Below are 14,276 nucleotides of genomic sequence, written 5' to 3'. Positions count from 1 at the left end.
AAAAAGATTTAAAATATGAGACTATTAAAGAGGCAAATCATAGTGATGCCCTTCCAAGAAATCAAAAACGACCCTATCAGTGACCAGTTTCAGGTGCTCCAGTCACATTTTCAACCACAGGGCTAGAATCTATTGGGTACACTTTATAGCTACACAGCCAATACCAGAATAATTCCCCTTCGCCCCTTCTACAGCATGTTCCACATATATTCATCATGTCCTTCTCAAAGAGTCCAACCTGCACTCTTGAGCTAAAAGAAAGTAAGAGAACCACAGTGGCATGCTGGACCCACTAGCTTTTCTGATGGTCAGCTAAGGCAGCCTCTTCCTCCAACTGCTGTGCACTGAGGTGTTGAGAGCTCTTAGTAAGGGTCCAATCTCCCTGCTTTTCCTGGGTATAATTTCTGTCACTCCATATAAAATCACGAAGACACAATGATCACCCTAACAAGGTCTAAAGCCCATGGGAGGCATACTCACTATCAGGATATCAAATCCTACACACCGGTGGGATTCTAGAAAAGGCGAGGCTAGAAAGTTGTTCAGAGTTCAAATGAATGTCTCTGTCCCCATGGTTCCTTCCTACTCATTACATTAAGCCTAACAACTTTGCTGGAAACCCCTTTCAGCTCTGTGCTTCCCAAGGGATGGAAATTATATTTACTGTACTGTGGGATTAAAACCCACTGCACATCTAGCAAACCATGTTCAATGTGGAGTAATGCAGCTTCAGGCAGTTCATCACACTGTTTTATTCATAAGGCTGGGTGGGGTAAGGGACAGAACCACATGAATTTAACATCTTGCTGTGCCTGAAATGTTCATTAAGTGCTCTTATCTGCAGTCACCTGCACCCCCACAGCACCACTCTCCACTAATTTAAATTAAAGTGACTATAATCTGCTTACATTTAAATTATGATGAACAGGAGCATTTCCACTGGAAAAATCATCACACATCTTAATTTGTGCTGCCAATTAAGAGGTCTTTAAAAAAAAAAAAAAAACCTGATCATCTTACATGTAGTAATTTGTCCTAATTGGTGCATAATGGGTCGGATATAATTTGTGGATTACCCCCACAAGGCAAATAGATTATTTAACATTTTAAAACTACCAAAAATTGGCCTCGTTATTTGACAATATAATTTTCCCTTCCTTCTATACATTCTGGGACATTCTGAATTTCCTAAGCATGAACTATGTATATGTAACAGGAGGAAGCACAAAGCTACTTCCAGCAGGACCACAGGTCTGCGAAGTGGTACGATATCAAGGTACATTTTCTTACGAAATTCACACGGGTCTCAAATGTCCTTCCAGAAGGATTTTCCATTTTGGTGTTTTTGTTTCTTTTGTTTTAGAATTCTGGAAATGCCGAAACTCCCAGAAGCACAGGACTTTCAGACGTATTATGGTAAAACTCATTCCCCCACCCCTACCCCCCCACTAAAAAAAAAGCTGACCCTGGCTCAATCCACAGGCTTGCGTTACTATTTGTTTCCTTGTTTTTAATACTGCCCCTTGCTGCCGAAGCTTTAAAAATACCCTTTTTCACAAACATCCACAACAGATTTTTCTCAAATGCACGTTTTCAGAAAGGCCGTCACAAATTAAGTGGTCACAGCGACAGTCAGTGGCTTGGACCACTGGCCGCCGAGCGCAGACCGGGCTCTTCAAGTCCCCAACGCCGGGACCCCGCCTCCCCTTCTCCAGAACCCAGTATCTAGGTGGAGAAAAGCAGGTAAACAACACTCTAAGGTATGCAGGAAGCAGAGATCCAGAAGTTCTTACCAAAGCAAGAAACAAACAAAAAATACCCAACCCCGGCACAAAGCATCTCTCCGGCTCCCACGCAGCGGCATGTCTGCTTCCTGCCCTTTCTGAAAGTTTTTATTTTTAATTCGTTTGAAAAAAGTGTTTTATTGTTTACCTCTGAGCATAAAATATATGCTCATTATTGGAAAACAGGGGAAAGCCCTTTTAAAAAGTTTTTAAAAAGGACATTAAAGTCACGTTCACAGTCCCACCACGCGTTCAAACATTTACGGAACTTACTCTCAAGTGTTTCTAATGAGTTTTAAAACCTAGTCAGGACTGTAATGCGTAACTAGGGCGTACTGTGCGTGCGGCTCGGAATCTCGAGTTTTGTGTGCGCGTGTGTCTGTGCTTAAATTTGGCCCTACGGCGTTGCCATTTCCCCAAGTAGATACAAATTTCTTGAAAACATTTATAAAAGTTCTAGAACAAACTCCATTATCTGGGTTGGTCTGGTCTGACTCTCGTCTATGCTTCTGGAAAAATGTACAGTTTTCTTAAACTTCCTTATCTCTGTGCCAATACCGCAGGAAGTGGGGGACACGCACCAATAAAGACCCCTGGGCCCTAAAGAGCACTGGAAACGTGGTCGCTGCGTCGAGCAGCCTCCCTGCTGCAACCCCCCTCGAAATGCACTCTCACTTGGGCCCGTGGCCACAGCAGCCCAGCCTACGACCCCCGGACACGCACCCGGGGGTTTCAACAAGGCGCCCAGCCTCTCCAGTCCCGGGGCACAAAAGTGACCCACGGAGCGCACCTGCGGGGCGCGCCCACTCCGGCGTTCCGGAACGGAGCGCGCCCGATCCACAGCGCTGCTGCCAAGGGCCACGTTTCCAGCCCCCGGCAGGGAAGAGGGCCCGGGCGCAAGAGAAGTCAGGCCGGGGATGCGTCCGAACTGCGGCTGGCGGCCGGACTCTCACCTGGGAGCAAGGAGCCAACTCCATTCTTCCTAACGGGGCTCCAGCCTCCTGCCAGCACGAGACCATGGGAGCCTGGCTCGCCTCGGGCCGCGCGCACCGAGAACGACCCGCAGCCGTGCAGCCGGCACTCTCCGTCAGGAGCTCGGGCGGGCCGAGGGAGGGGCGCACTTGGCGCCCGGGACAGGGGGAGCGCGCCGCGCCGCCTCCTCCGCACCGCCTTGCTGGGCCCGGAGGCTCGGACCACTGACCCAAGTTCGCTACCAAACTATGTCAGTTCACCCGCAGCGCGAGAGGGGAGCTAAATTTGAGCGCGACCAGAGGCCGCTACCAGTGTGGGGGCGCCGGGCTCCCCCCTGCAGCGGAGGGTGGGAGTGGAGCGGTCCTACCGGGTTTCGCGCGGGAGAAATGATAGGGGGCTGTCCCGGCGCAGTCTCCAGCTGGCCCGCTCGGCCGCACTGCTGCCGGCTGCTTGGAGGGTTTATTCCAGGTTGTGCCCTGCAGCGTGGTATTTTGCTGGAATTGGTGCCCCTGATCCGGGAAAGGTTCTTAGGACCGCTTCAGGTCTTGCTTTTTTTATTTTTGTAAGGGGGCAGGGTTCGGACGCCTCCCAAAATTTTGCTCTGGAGTTCACTTTATCAAGGTTTCTTTATCAAGGACCAAATGTTGCAAAAGCCGCTGCAACATTTGAGAGCCATTGTTATACCATTATGCACGCAAGTCTCGCCCCACTAGACAGAGTTCCTAGCAGGCAGGAACAATAATTAACAAGACTGAGCACCTACATGTATCAAGCGCCCTGTTAGGCTTGGAAACACAATGGTGAACAAAAACAGGCCTAAACTCTCATGATGCTTACAGGCTCAGGAGCTAATCAAATATTCAGGGGCTAATCGAATACTGATGCAAATAAGTGTAAATGTGGAACTGTGGTAGATGCAATAAAGGAAAAAGTAAATGATACTAACAGGAGGGGTAAGTTTGGGGAAGGCTGAGGAAAATTTCTTGGAGCTCAGCTCTGAAGAGTGAAGAATTAAGTGGTCTGAGATTGTGGAAGGCTTAAAGTAGGTATTGGGGAGCTGGTAAATAGAACTGCCCCAACATTATAGCAGGTTTGCTGGGCAGTGAGATTGTGGTCAGCAGTTCATAGTGGAACAGTCACTGCATAAAATCGTCTATGTCCCCTCTTGGCTGCCTGGGATCTGACATTCATCTTTTGTTTGTGAAGGAGTGAATGAAGCCAGCCAAACATTTCCTCAAATTTGAGGAGAAAACATCTGGGAACTGCCTGCCTGCCTGCCTTCCTCCATTGGATCAGCAGACATTTGATATTTGCTCTCCCTGTTCCAGACCCTCTGGTTTAGTAAGACCAGTAAAACATTGTCTGACTTAAGAAAAGGTTTTGTTTTCATTTAATTGGATAATGTAAACTATTGATTATAGCTACTTTCACTTTTATTATGCTTTTGTTTCCCTTCACTACTGTATCTCCTTGTATTCTCTCAAGTTCTTACAAATTCTTGTCCTCACATTTTAAATAAGAAAATGGAATTTTAAAAGATACATTAAGAAAAAGATCCCTGACACTCTGCTAGTAAGTGACAGCAGCAGTCTGCCAAATTGGAAATCCTTTCTTATGCCTCCAGGCCCAACATTGTTTCCATTAGTCTTTACTTCTTTCCTTTGGCTGCCAGGAAGCTCAGAGTAAAATTTATTCCATCAGAGTTCTTTCTTTTGGTATAATTACTTCCCCATGTACCAATGATCTTACTTGCATTTATTTCTTTTTATTGTAGGTTGCATAAAATCTATTTGGGAAAGGTATTTAAATGAGTGATTTTGCAAAATACCTAGCATCCTAGGTATTACTTGGAAACGTGTAAACAGCTGAGCTTTCCTGCCTTAGAAGTTTGCTTTACCCAGCTCTCAGTCTTCATATGGCAACCTGGAAACCTTCTTCCTCTGCCAGCAAAGCCTACACATTTGATTGTATTACATTCTATGGTGTTATGTTTCATTGTCAAATTTTGGTTCCATTGTGTATAGGAGTCTTCTGGGGAATCCCTAAGGGACTAGGGGATTTTTAACATCACCCTGTGATGATACTTCTACTCATGGGTATTGATGGGGTTAGAATACATGAGCATTGGGGTTCAGAACAGTACCGCAGGAATTAAGTCCTTTCCCAAAAGCAATAGTACACATGTGCCTGAAGTGGAAAAGAAAATATGATGTCTGCAAAACTCCTTTCAGACATCTCCACCTAGAAATCTATGCTAGCTTGTTGCTTTCAAATAAGTGAATAAAAACGCTTGTTCCATGGGACCTTGAATAAGGCAAGAAATCTGTGATGACATGCTATCATTAAATCTGCTTTAAATGACTGGAGAGTTTTGATTGGTAGTTGTTCTAGTTTGCTAGCTGCCAGAATGCAATATACCAAAACCGGAATGGCTTTTAACAAGGGAAATTTAATAAGTTGCAAGTTTACAGATCTAAGGCCGAGAAAATGTCCCAATTAAAACAAGTTTATAGAAATGTCCAATCAAAGGCATCCGGGGAAAGATACCTTGGTTCAAGAAGGCCGATGAAGTTCAGGGCTTCTCTCTCAGCTGGAAGGGCACATGGCAGACATAGCGTCATCTGCTAGCTTACTCTCCTGGCTTCTGGTTTCATGAAGCTCCCCGGGAGGCATTTCCCTTCTTCATTTCCAAAGGTCGCTGGCTGGTGGACTCTCTGCTTCGTGGTGCTGCAGCATTCTCTGCTCTCTCTGAGTCTCTCTGAATCTATTTCTCCAAAATGTTTCCTCTTTTATAGGACTCCAGTAAACCAATCGATACCCACCCAAATGGGTGGAGACATGTTGTCTCTTAATCCAGTTTAACAACCACTCTTGACTAAACCACATCAACCAGGGAGATGATCTCATTACAGTTTCAAATATACAGTATTGAATAGGGATGATTCTACCTTTATGAAATGGGACTTATATTAAAACATGGCTTTTCTTAGGGGACATGCTTCCTTTAAAACCAGCACAGTAGTCAACCCTGGCCCACAATTATTGCTTTATAAAAGGTGTCAAAACTTCTCATCTCTACTCCACAGTAGACAGTAGACATAGTAGGACAGCCTGTCCTCTCCACAGAGCTTAGCTGTGGGCAAATCCCTGTGTCCATCCCCTACAACAGAGGATCATGTCAGTTTGGTGCTCTGGACAACTCACAGAGAATCCACCTTTGTGCAAGAGCTGGAAGCAAGGTGGGTAAATATCTGAGTACTACCTAGAATTACATTTGACCACAAATAAATAAAGGGACAGTTAAACAAGATAACCCCCATGGTTGTTCCCAATCTCTTAGTCTCTTGAAACATTCTTCTCATGATTAGATAAGATTTAACCTAGAAGGGGGAACCCCTAAATTTGAGACACAATCAGAGATATAATTTCCAAACCCTTGCAGAAGAAAGGACCTAGAATTGAGTCTCTTGTCATTTAACAATGACTGGGTGCCTTTGTGCCTTGCAGCCTGCCCTACAGACCTTGGACTCTACATCCCCACAGTTACATGAGACACTTTTGTAAATTTTATGTCTTCAGATATCTCCTGCTGATTCTGTTTCTCTAGAGAACCCTAGCTAATACCCAGTAATAGCAGCTAATTTCCTGAGCTCTCACAGTGCTACAGGCCCTATGCTGTATTACCTTTGTATCCACTTTCATTTACTTTTTCAATTGTGACCATTCCCCATCTGCTCCGAAAAACTATGTTGTGAAAGTCCTTCTGGGACACCGATGATTCTTATATTTGGGCACTGTGTTTTGTCCATCATTTTCCTGAGATTCAATTCAAATTTTTCCCTTTTTTGCCGTTTTCTCTTTTGTGTGTTTGAAATCAGTTGCCCTGTCCTCTAGTTCACTTATTCTTTCTTCTACTTCTTCAAATCTGCTGTTGTGTGTTTCTAGTATATTTTGTATTTGGTCTACAGCATTTTCAATCTTTGTGATATCAGCCATTTTTCTATTTATTCTTTCAATTTCTTCTTTATGCTCTTCTAGTGTCCTCTTGAGCTCCTTTATGTCATTAGCCATCTCTTTTTTTTTTATTTAGTAGAGTTATATGAACATCTTTGATTAGTTGTTACAACATCTGTCTCCTCCAGTGTTTCAATATGATCATTAGGCTGGGCAGTATCTGTCTGTGTCTTCATTGATTTTGTGATTTTCTGTTGCCTTCGAGGCATGTAAGTGTCTTAGAAGCATTACTTTGGAAATTGATTTCCCTCACTTTTCTAAGGTTTTCTTTTTTTTTTTTTAATTACATGGGCAGGCACCAGAAATTAAACCTAGGTTTCTGGCATGGCAGGTGAGAACTCTGCCACTGAGCCAACGTTGCCCTCTTCTAAGGTTTTATAATTGCTGAAAGGGCTTGGGGCAGGGCATAGGACAAGGGATGGGGAACGATTGTGTGGTGGGGGGGGTTGTACTGCAGGGCTAGGTGCTGGGCAAGACTGCTATGCTTGCTTGTGTCCAGCAGCATGGAGTGTGGGGTATGTGGTATGGAGGGGTGGCGTGAGGACTGTGGGGGTGGGGTGCACCTTGGGCAGGCCTTGGAGCACAAGGGTAGGGCACGGTGTGGGGAACACAAAGGCAGGGTGCAGCGTGAGGTGGATCATGGGGGCTGTGTGGTGTACCTGCATGAGGGATCCGGAGAGCAGGGCGTGGGGACATGAGGGCTGGTGTGTGGGCAGGTTACATTAGCACACATGCATTGGATGCAGGGGTCATGGGGATCAGGGAACAGGGTTTGGGATGTGGGGTTTGGTGCACATAAGGGTGGTACATGGGTATGCACATACGCAGTGGGTGGGGCTTGGGTGTACACGTGCACCGCAGCCAGGCACAGGGTATGGGGGTATGGAGGTTGGGACACAAGTTTACACATGCACAGGGTAGGGGGGTTGCAGGAATTAGCAGGATGGGATGCAAGGGTAAGGAGGGGCCAGGGCGCTGGCAGGGCTACTGGGTCATGGGGTAGGGGTGCCACACTTAGGCACGTGGATGCGGCGCATTCAAGGGACACAGCTTGGCTTACTTCCTCTTCCCCCTCCCTGTCTATGTACTCCTGAGGCTCTGGCCCTCCATTTGGAAAGGGACACAATAGGCTCTTTGCACTAGTTGGATGGTCTCTAGTTCTCTGCATGTCAATTCATCGCCTTTTTCATCCAGAACCTCCCTATGTAGTGCGGAAGATGCTCTGGGCTCATTCGTACCCAGGAGCTGCTGTCCTGGTCATTTTTCTGTCACTTCTCTAGCTATTCCTTTGAGCAGGGTGAACCCAGCCTATCTTATTCCACCATCTTCCCAGAAGCCGCATCCTTTCTTAATAAAAATACTGAAATATTGCAATAGAAGGAAATTTTCCCAACATGATAAAGACTTGTATGAAAAATCTACAACTAACATAATGCTCAATGGTGAAAGACTGAAAGCTTTCCCTTTAAGATCAGGAACAAGACAAGGATGCCAACTGTCACCAGTCATATTGACCATCATGCTAGAAGTTCTAGCTAAAACAATCAGGCAAAGAAAGATATAAAAGGCATTCAAATAGGAAAGGAAGAAGTAAAACTTTCACTATTTGCAAAAGACATGATCCTATATTTAGAAAGTCCTGAAAAATCTGCAACTGAGCTACTAGAGCTAATAAGTAAGTGCATCAATGTACAGGATATAAAGTCAACATGCAAAAATCAGTAGTGTTTCTATACACTAGTAATGAGCAACTTCAGGAAGAAATCAAGAAAAACATTCCATTTATAATAGCAACTAAAAGATTCAAATATACAGGAATAAATTTAACCAAGGATGTAAAGGACCTTGGAAAGAAGAAAAGAAAAGAAAACTACAACACATTGCTAAAAGAAATCAAAGAAGACCTAAATAAACAGAAGGACATTTTTTTGTTCATGGTTTGGAAGATTAAATATAGCTAAGATATCAGTTCTACCCTTATTGATTTATGGGTCAATGCAATCCCAATCACAATTCAAATGGCCTTATTTGAAGAAATGGAAAAGCTTATCATCAAATTTACTTGGAAGGCTAAGGGGTCATAAATAAGCAAAAATATCTTGAAAAAGAAGAATGAAGTTGGAGGACTCACATTGCCTGACTTTACAACATATTACAAAACTACAGTGATCCAAACAGCATGGTACTGGCATAAAAATAGATATATTGATCAATGGAACCAAATTGAGAGTTCAGAAATAGACTCACATATACGATCGATTCGTTTTCAACAAGGCTATAAGTTCACTCAACCACAACAGAACAGTCTCTTTAACAAATGGTTTTAGGAGAAATGGATATCTATATGCAAAAGAATGAAGGAGTGCCCCTATCTCACACCATGTACAAAAATAACTCAAAAATGGATCAAAGGGGCAGGCCACGGTGGCTCAGTGGCAGAGTTCTCACATGCAATGCCCCGGAGACCCAGGTTCGATTCCCGGTGCCTGCCCATGTGAAAAAAAAAAAGGGATCACAGGGCCTAAAATAAGAGCTGTGAATATAACACTACTAGAAAAAAACATAGGGGGAGCATCTTCAGGACCTTATGTTAAGCAATAGTTTCTTAGACTTTATACCCAAAGCAGCAAAAGAAAAAATTGATAAATGGTATTTCCTCAAAATTAAAAACTTTTATGCAGTGGACATTGTCATGAAAGTGAAAAGACAATCTACTCAATAGGAGAAAATATTTAGGAACCACATATCCAATAAGGGTTTAATATCCAGAAAATATGAAGACATCCTGCAACTCAACAACAAAATGACATACAATCCAATTTGAAAATGGGCACAAGACTTGAATATATATTTCTCCGAAGAGGATATACAAATGCCTAAAAAGCACTTTAAATGATGCTCAACATCATGAGCTATTAGGGAAATGCAAGTCAAAAACATCATGAGATATCATTTCATATCCACTAAATTGGCTCTTATTAAACAAACAGAAAACTACGAGTGCTGGAGAGAAAGTGGAGAAATAGGAACACTTATTCACTGTTAGTGAAAACGTAAAATGGTACAGTTGCTGTCGAAGACAGTTCGGCAGTTCCTCAGGAAGCAAAGTATAGAGTTACTATATGACCCAGCAATCTCGTTAAGCACTGAAAGCGGGAACACAAGCAGATATTTGCACACCAATGTTCATAGCAGCATTATTCATAATTTCCAAAAGATGGAAACAATGCAAGTCTCCATCAACCAATGAATGGATAAACAAATGTGGTATATACATGTGATGAAACATCATTCAGCGGTAAGAAGGAATGAAGTCTGAAGCATGCAACAACATGGATTAATTTTGAGAACATTATGTTGCATGAAATAAGTCAGACACAAAGGACAAATATCATATGATTTCACTCATATGCACTAATTATAATAAGTAAACTCATAAAGTTAAAATCTAGAATATAGGTTGCTAGAAGATAGAATGTGGGTAGAGAAAGGGGCGGGGATGCTTAATGTATGCACAATGTTTAAGTAGGTTGAATTTAAATGTTTGGAAATGGATAGCGGAGATGGTAGCTCATTATGGTGAGTGCAATTGACAGCACTGAATTATGTGTGTGATTGTGGCGTAGGGGGAAATTTAGAGTCGTGTATGTCACTAGAAGGAAAACTAGAGATTAAAACACAGTACTGTATAACACAGTGAACCCTGTGGTGGATAATGACTATAATTAATATTACAAATATAAAAATGTTCTTTCATAAACTAGAACAAATGTGCATCACCATTACAAGGAGTTAATCATAAAGTGATACATGGGGAAAAATGCATCTAATGCAAACTAGAGACTATGGTTAACAGTGATATTTTAATATTCTTTCATCAGCAGTTACAAATGTACCACACCTATGCTAAGGGTCAATAATAAAGGGGGATAAGGAGAATGGCATTTAGGGGGGAGAAATGAAAATGTTCTAAAATTGATTGTGGTGATGAATGCACAACTATGCAATGATATTGTGAACCATTAACTGTGTATTTTGGATGATTTTATGATGTGTGAATATATCTCAATAAAACTGCTTTAAAAAAGAAAACAATTAATGATGCTATATTTTGAATCTTTTTTTAAAAAAACGAAAGTAACATTATACTAGCTCCCCTATCCCAAGACTTTTCACTCTCAGAGCTTGCAGTTCCCCATAGGGCTTAGGAAAGGATAAGATGATTCCTTATGTGAAGAGGTAAATTTCTGCTAGTCCTTAGATTTGGGCTATGTGATCCAGACAGGACCTGAAACATCCTTCCACAAAGTAAGAAAAAAAGCAAAAACAAATGGAAACCAATACAATAATAATAATAATAATAATAATAATTAACAGAGCTCTACTTTTTCAGAAAGTACTAACCTTATTAGTGTCTGATACTCATAGCCTGAAAAACATGTTCTTAGAAAAAGTAAGTTGGTGTCTACAATATTCTCCAAAAAAAGTGATTGACCACAGATTGAAAATTAAAAGAGAAACCAATGCACACAAACCATTTAAAAATTTATCTTTTGCCTTCCACACAGTTTCTCTCTCAAAAAAAAAAAAGCTAAATACACCTAAACTGATTAGGCAAAAGTCACAGTCTAAAAGCAACAGTTTCCAAAGTTTATTAACTTTTGGGCAAAACTGTAACTGCTTCACATTTTATTTAATTCTCATGAAATCTTTTAACTAAAACCTTAGAGATGAACAAACACATTTGTGCTCACATCTTCTGCTTTAGTATCTCAATTCCTCCCAGCAACATAGCTGTTGTACAGCCTTATTGTTTCATATTGCAGCTGGTATTTGATAATCGTTGTGGAGAAATGTCCACTAGATAGAGATAGAGATGAGATACAGACAGAGACAGGACAGAGGGAGAGAGAGAGAGATGAAATAGAGATAGAGATAGAGAAAGAGACAGGGATAGAAAGCTTGTGTTCCTATGGTAAAGAGCTGATCTCGGATCTTAAGTCAATTGTTTCTTCTTTTGTCCTCTCTGGGGACAGAAATAAAGGTTCAAATATATTCCGAAGATATACTTTTAACGTTGGAATATTAAGATAACTGTAGATTCATATGCAATTTTAAGAATTCACATAGAGAGATTCTGTGTCCATGTTGCCCAGATCCCCCAATGGCAACATACTGTGAAGTTATAGTGCAATATCCCATCGAGGATACTGACATCGATACAACCAAACAGTCTTACTCAGATTTCCCCAGTTTGACTTGTCGTCTTTTCTGTGTATGTGTTTATTTCTATTCAATGTTATCATACTTGCAGGTTCGTGTCTCCGCCATAGTCAAGAGAGATGAAATAGAGACAGTTCCGGCAGCACAGGGATCCTTCCCTGGGATTGTTAGTTTAATGTTCAGCTTGGCTAAGCTATTGGGCTCAATTATTCAAATACTAGTCTAGGTGTTTCTGAGAAGGTATTTTATAAATGTGGTTAACATCTACCATCAGTTGGCGTCTAGTAAATGAGGCTAGTCTTGATAACATGGGTGGCCCACACCCAATCAGTTGAAAGACCTTAAGAGCAAAACTGAGTTTTCCCTGAGGAAGAAGACACTTTGCCTCAAGGTTGCAGCATCAAGAGTTTGCTGCCTGTCAGCCTGCCCTGCAGATGCCAGGCTTGCCTGCCCCAGCAATTGTGTGAGCCAATTCCTTGGAATATATCTATTATCCATCATTTACCTATCATTTCCTTCCTTCCTCCCTCCTTCCCTCCCTCTCTTCTTTCTTTCGTTCCTTTCTTTCATGTCCTATAGCTGACACATGTACACTATTCAGAATGCGAGATCAGGGTTGGCAGATGTGGTCATGATAAGGGAGTAAAAGTTTAGTACTTCTCACTGTGTTTAATAAGCAAGCATTTTATATTTTTCAATTGTGTGGGGCAGCTGCACACTGGTACTTTTTACTGGATGTGTGCCAGGGACACTTTAGGGGTAAAAAGGACTCTAATCTATTCCACCAGGTCGCATTACTGTGAAAAAGCATTGGAGATGCATCTTGTGCCAAAGACCAAGGGAAGAGAGCAAAAATAGTATGATTTCCTTTATAGGCTCAAGACCTCATCAGCAGCAGGAGAAAGTGCACGGATTTTCAGAGTTCTCACAACAAGCAGGTGACACACTCTTCCCTGTTCAGGGAATGCTTCCCAGTTTGGAGTTAGCATGAAACCAGGAAGAAATGAGCTCCACACAGGCTGTCAAGTACAGAGATACTTTGAATGGTAATTCCCGAATATTAGTATGCCTAAGAGTTGCCCGAGGGGGCTTGTTTAAAATGCAGAATTCTGCCCCACCCTTTAAGATTCTGATTCAGTACATCTGGCACTGGGGTGACCAACTGTCCCTGTTTGCATGAGACTGTCCCGTGAAAGGCAGTCCTGCGACTGAGGAAAACCCTCAGTTCTGGGTCACCTTATATGCTGTGTAGTTCAGGAATCTGCTCATTTAACAAGTACTGTAGTAAATCCTGGTGCAAATGGTTCTCGGACTACACTTTGAGAAACACTAACCTGGAGAGTTGATGTTAACTGATAATTCTTACCAGGCAGGAGGAAAAGATGTCATTAAAGTGCAGCTATGAAAAGACATTGGTTAAGTACTGTCACTTTAAAGCCCAAATCATGGATAGGAAGTTTGTACAAATTAAATATTTAAGAATACTAAGTGCAACAGATTTTACCCTCTAATGCCCTCCTCTTGCTGCTTTCAATCCCGCACGTTCATAACGCTGACCCTTCATCACTGCCTTCCTCTTCCCTCTTAATACCGTAACGTTATCCTTTGTGATTTCAGTGCCCCTGTGTTCTGTTTTTTGACAGCTCATATCCTGCTTCAATCAAAATCCAGTCAGGAAACAGAAACCATGCCAATTACTTGAAAAAAGATAATTTAATATGAAGAATCATTAGCAAAGTGTAAAATTAACTAGATAACGAAAAGGATAAAAAGAGAACACTAAAGTATCAGAGACAGCCACGGCAGAAAGCAGCTGCCACTGCTATGGATGGTAGGCAGGGTGATGGAAGACGTCGGGGTGATCAAAAACTAAATGCTGAGAAGAGGGGCCACAGAGCTAAAACTCAGACCTCTGAAGAGCAGCGCTGCTGCCATCTCTGAGACGGGCACAATAAAGCTTTTTTCTGTAAGTGCTGGAAAAACTCAAACCAGATTCATTGCTTTGGGGAGGAACTTCACTGGGTGAAGATGCATCACTTGGGGAATATTGACAGAACCAGGGAGAATCTGCACCGATGCAGGTGAACATTAACTGGCTTCAGTCATTTCAAACTGATGATTATAAATCTCAAGTGAGTTCTCAACATTGCTCAACAGTTTGACCATTTCTCAGGTGTATTTGCTATCACCTTCCAAATTACTTTTCACACTTAAAAACATCTTTTTCCTTGAATTGCATCTACTCCATCCTCCCCTATCCCTTCCACCTGATGGCATTTCCTC

General features: G+C 42.2%; 1 protein-coding gene across 5 annotated transcripts in view; it reads right to left on the bottom strand.

Annotated features, from left to right (window-relative positions):
- CDCA7L (cell division cycle associated 7 like) overlaps positions 1-14,276 on the bottom strand; it is a 231,233-nt gene that overhangs the window by 81,722 nt on the left and 135,235 nt on the right. For 2 of the 5 annotated variants that reach the window (XM_077122205.1, XM_077122206.1), the window contains exon 1: positions 2,738-2,883. The exons of 1 other annotated variant lie outside the window; for it this stretch is intronic. In XM_077122205.1, coding sequence (XP_076978320.1) covers positions 2,738-2,803 — 66 coding nt within the window. In that variant the 5' untranslated portion in view covers positions 2,804-2,883. Of the gene's footprint in view, positions 1-2,737; positions 2,884-3,123; positions 3,147-14,276 lie in introns of those variants that run through there. 2 more of the 5 variants (XM_077122208.1, XM_077122207.1) reach the window with 2 other exon arrangements.

This window comes from Tamandua tetradactyla, chromosome 1 (assembly GCF_023851605.1).
Source record: "Tamandua tetradactyla isolate mTamTet1 chromosome 1, mTamTet1.pri, whole genome shotgun sequence".
NCBI lineage: Eukaryota > Metazoa > Chordata > Mammalia > Pilosa > Myrmecophagidae > Tamandua > Tamandua tetradactyla.
Note: the sequence above shows the minus strand (reverse complement) of the source record. Positions and strands in the feature narration are given on the sequence as shown.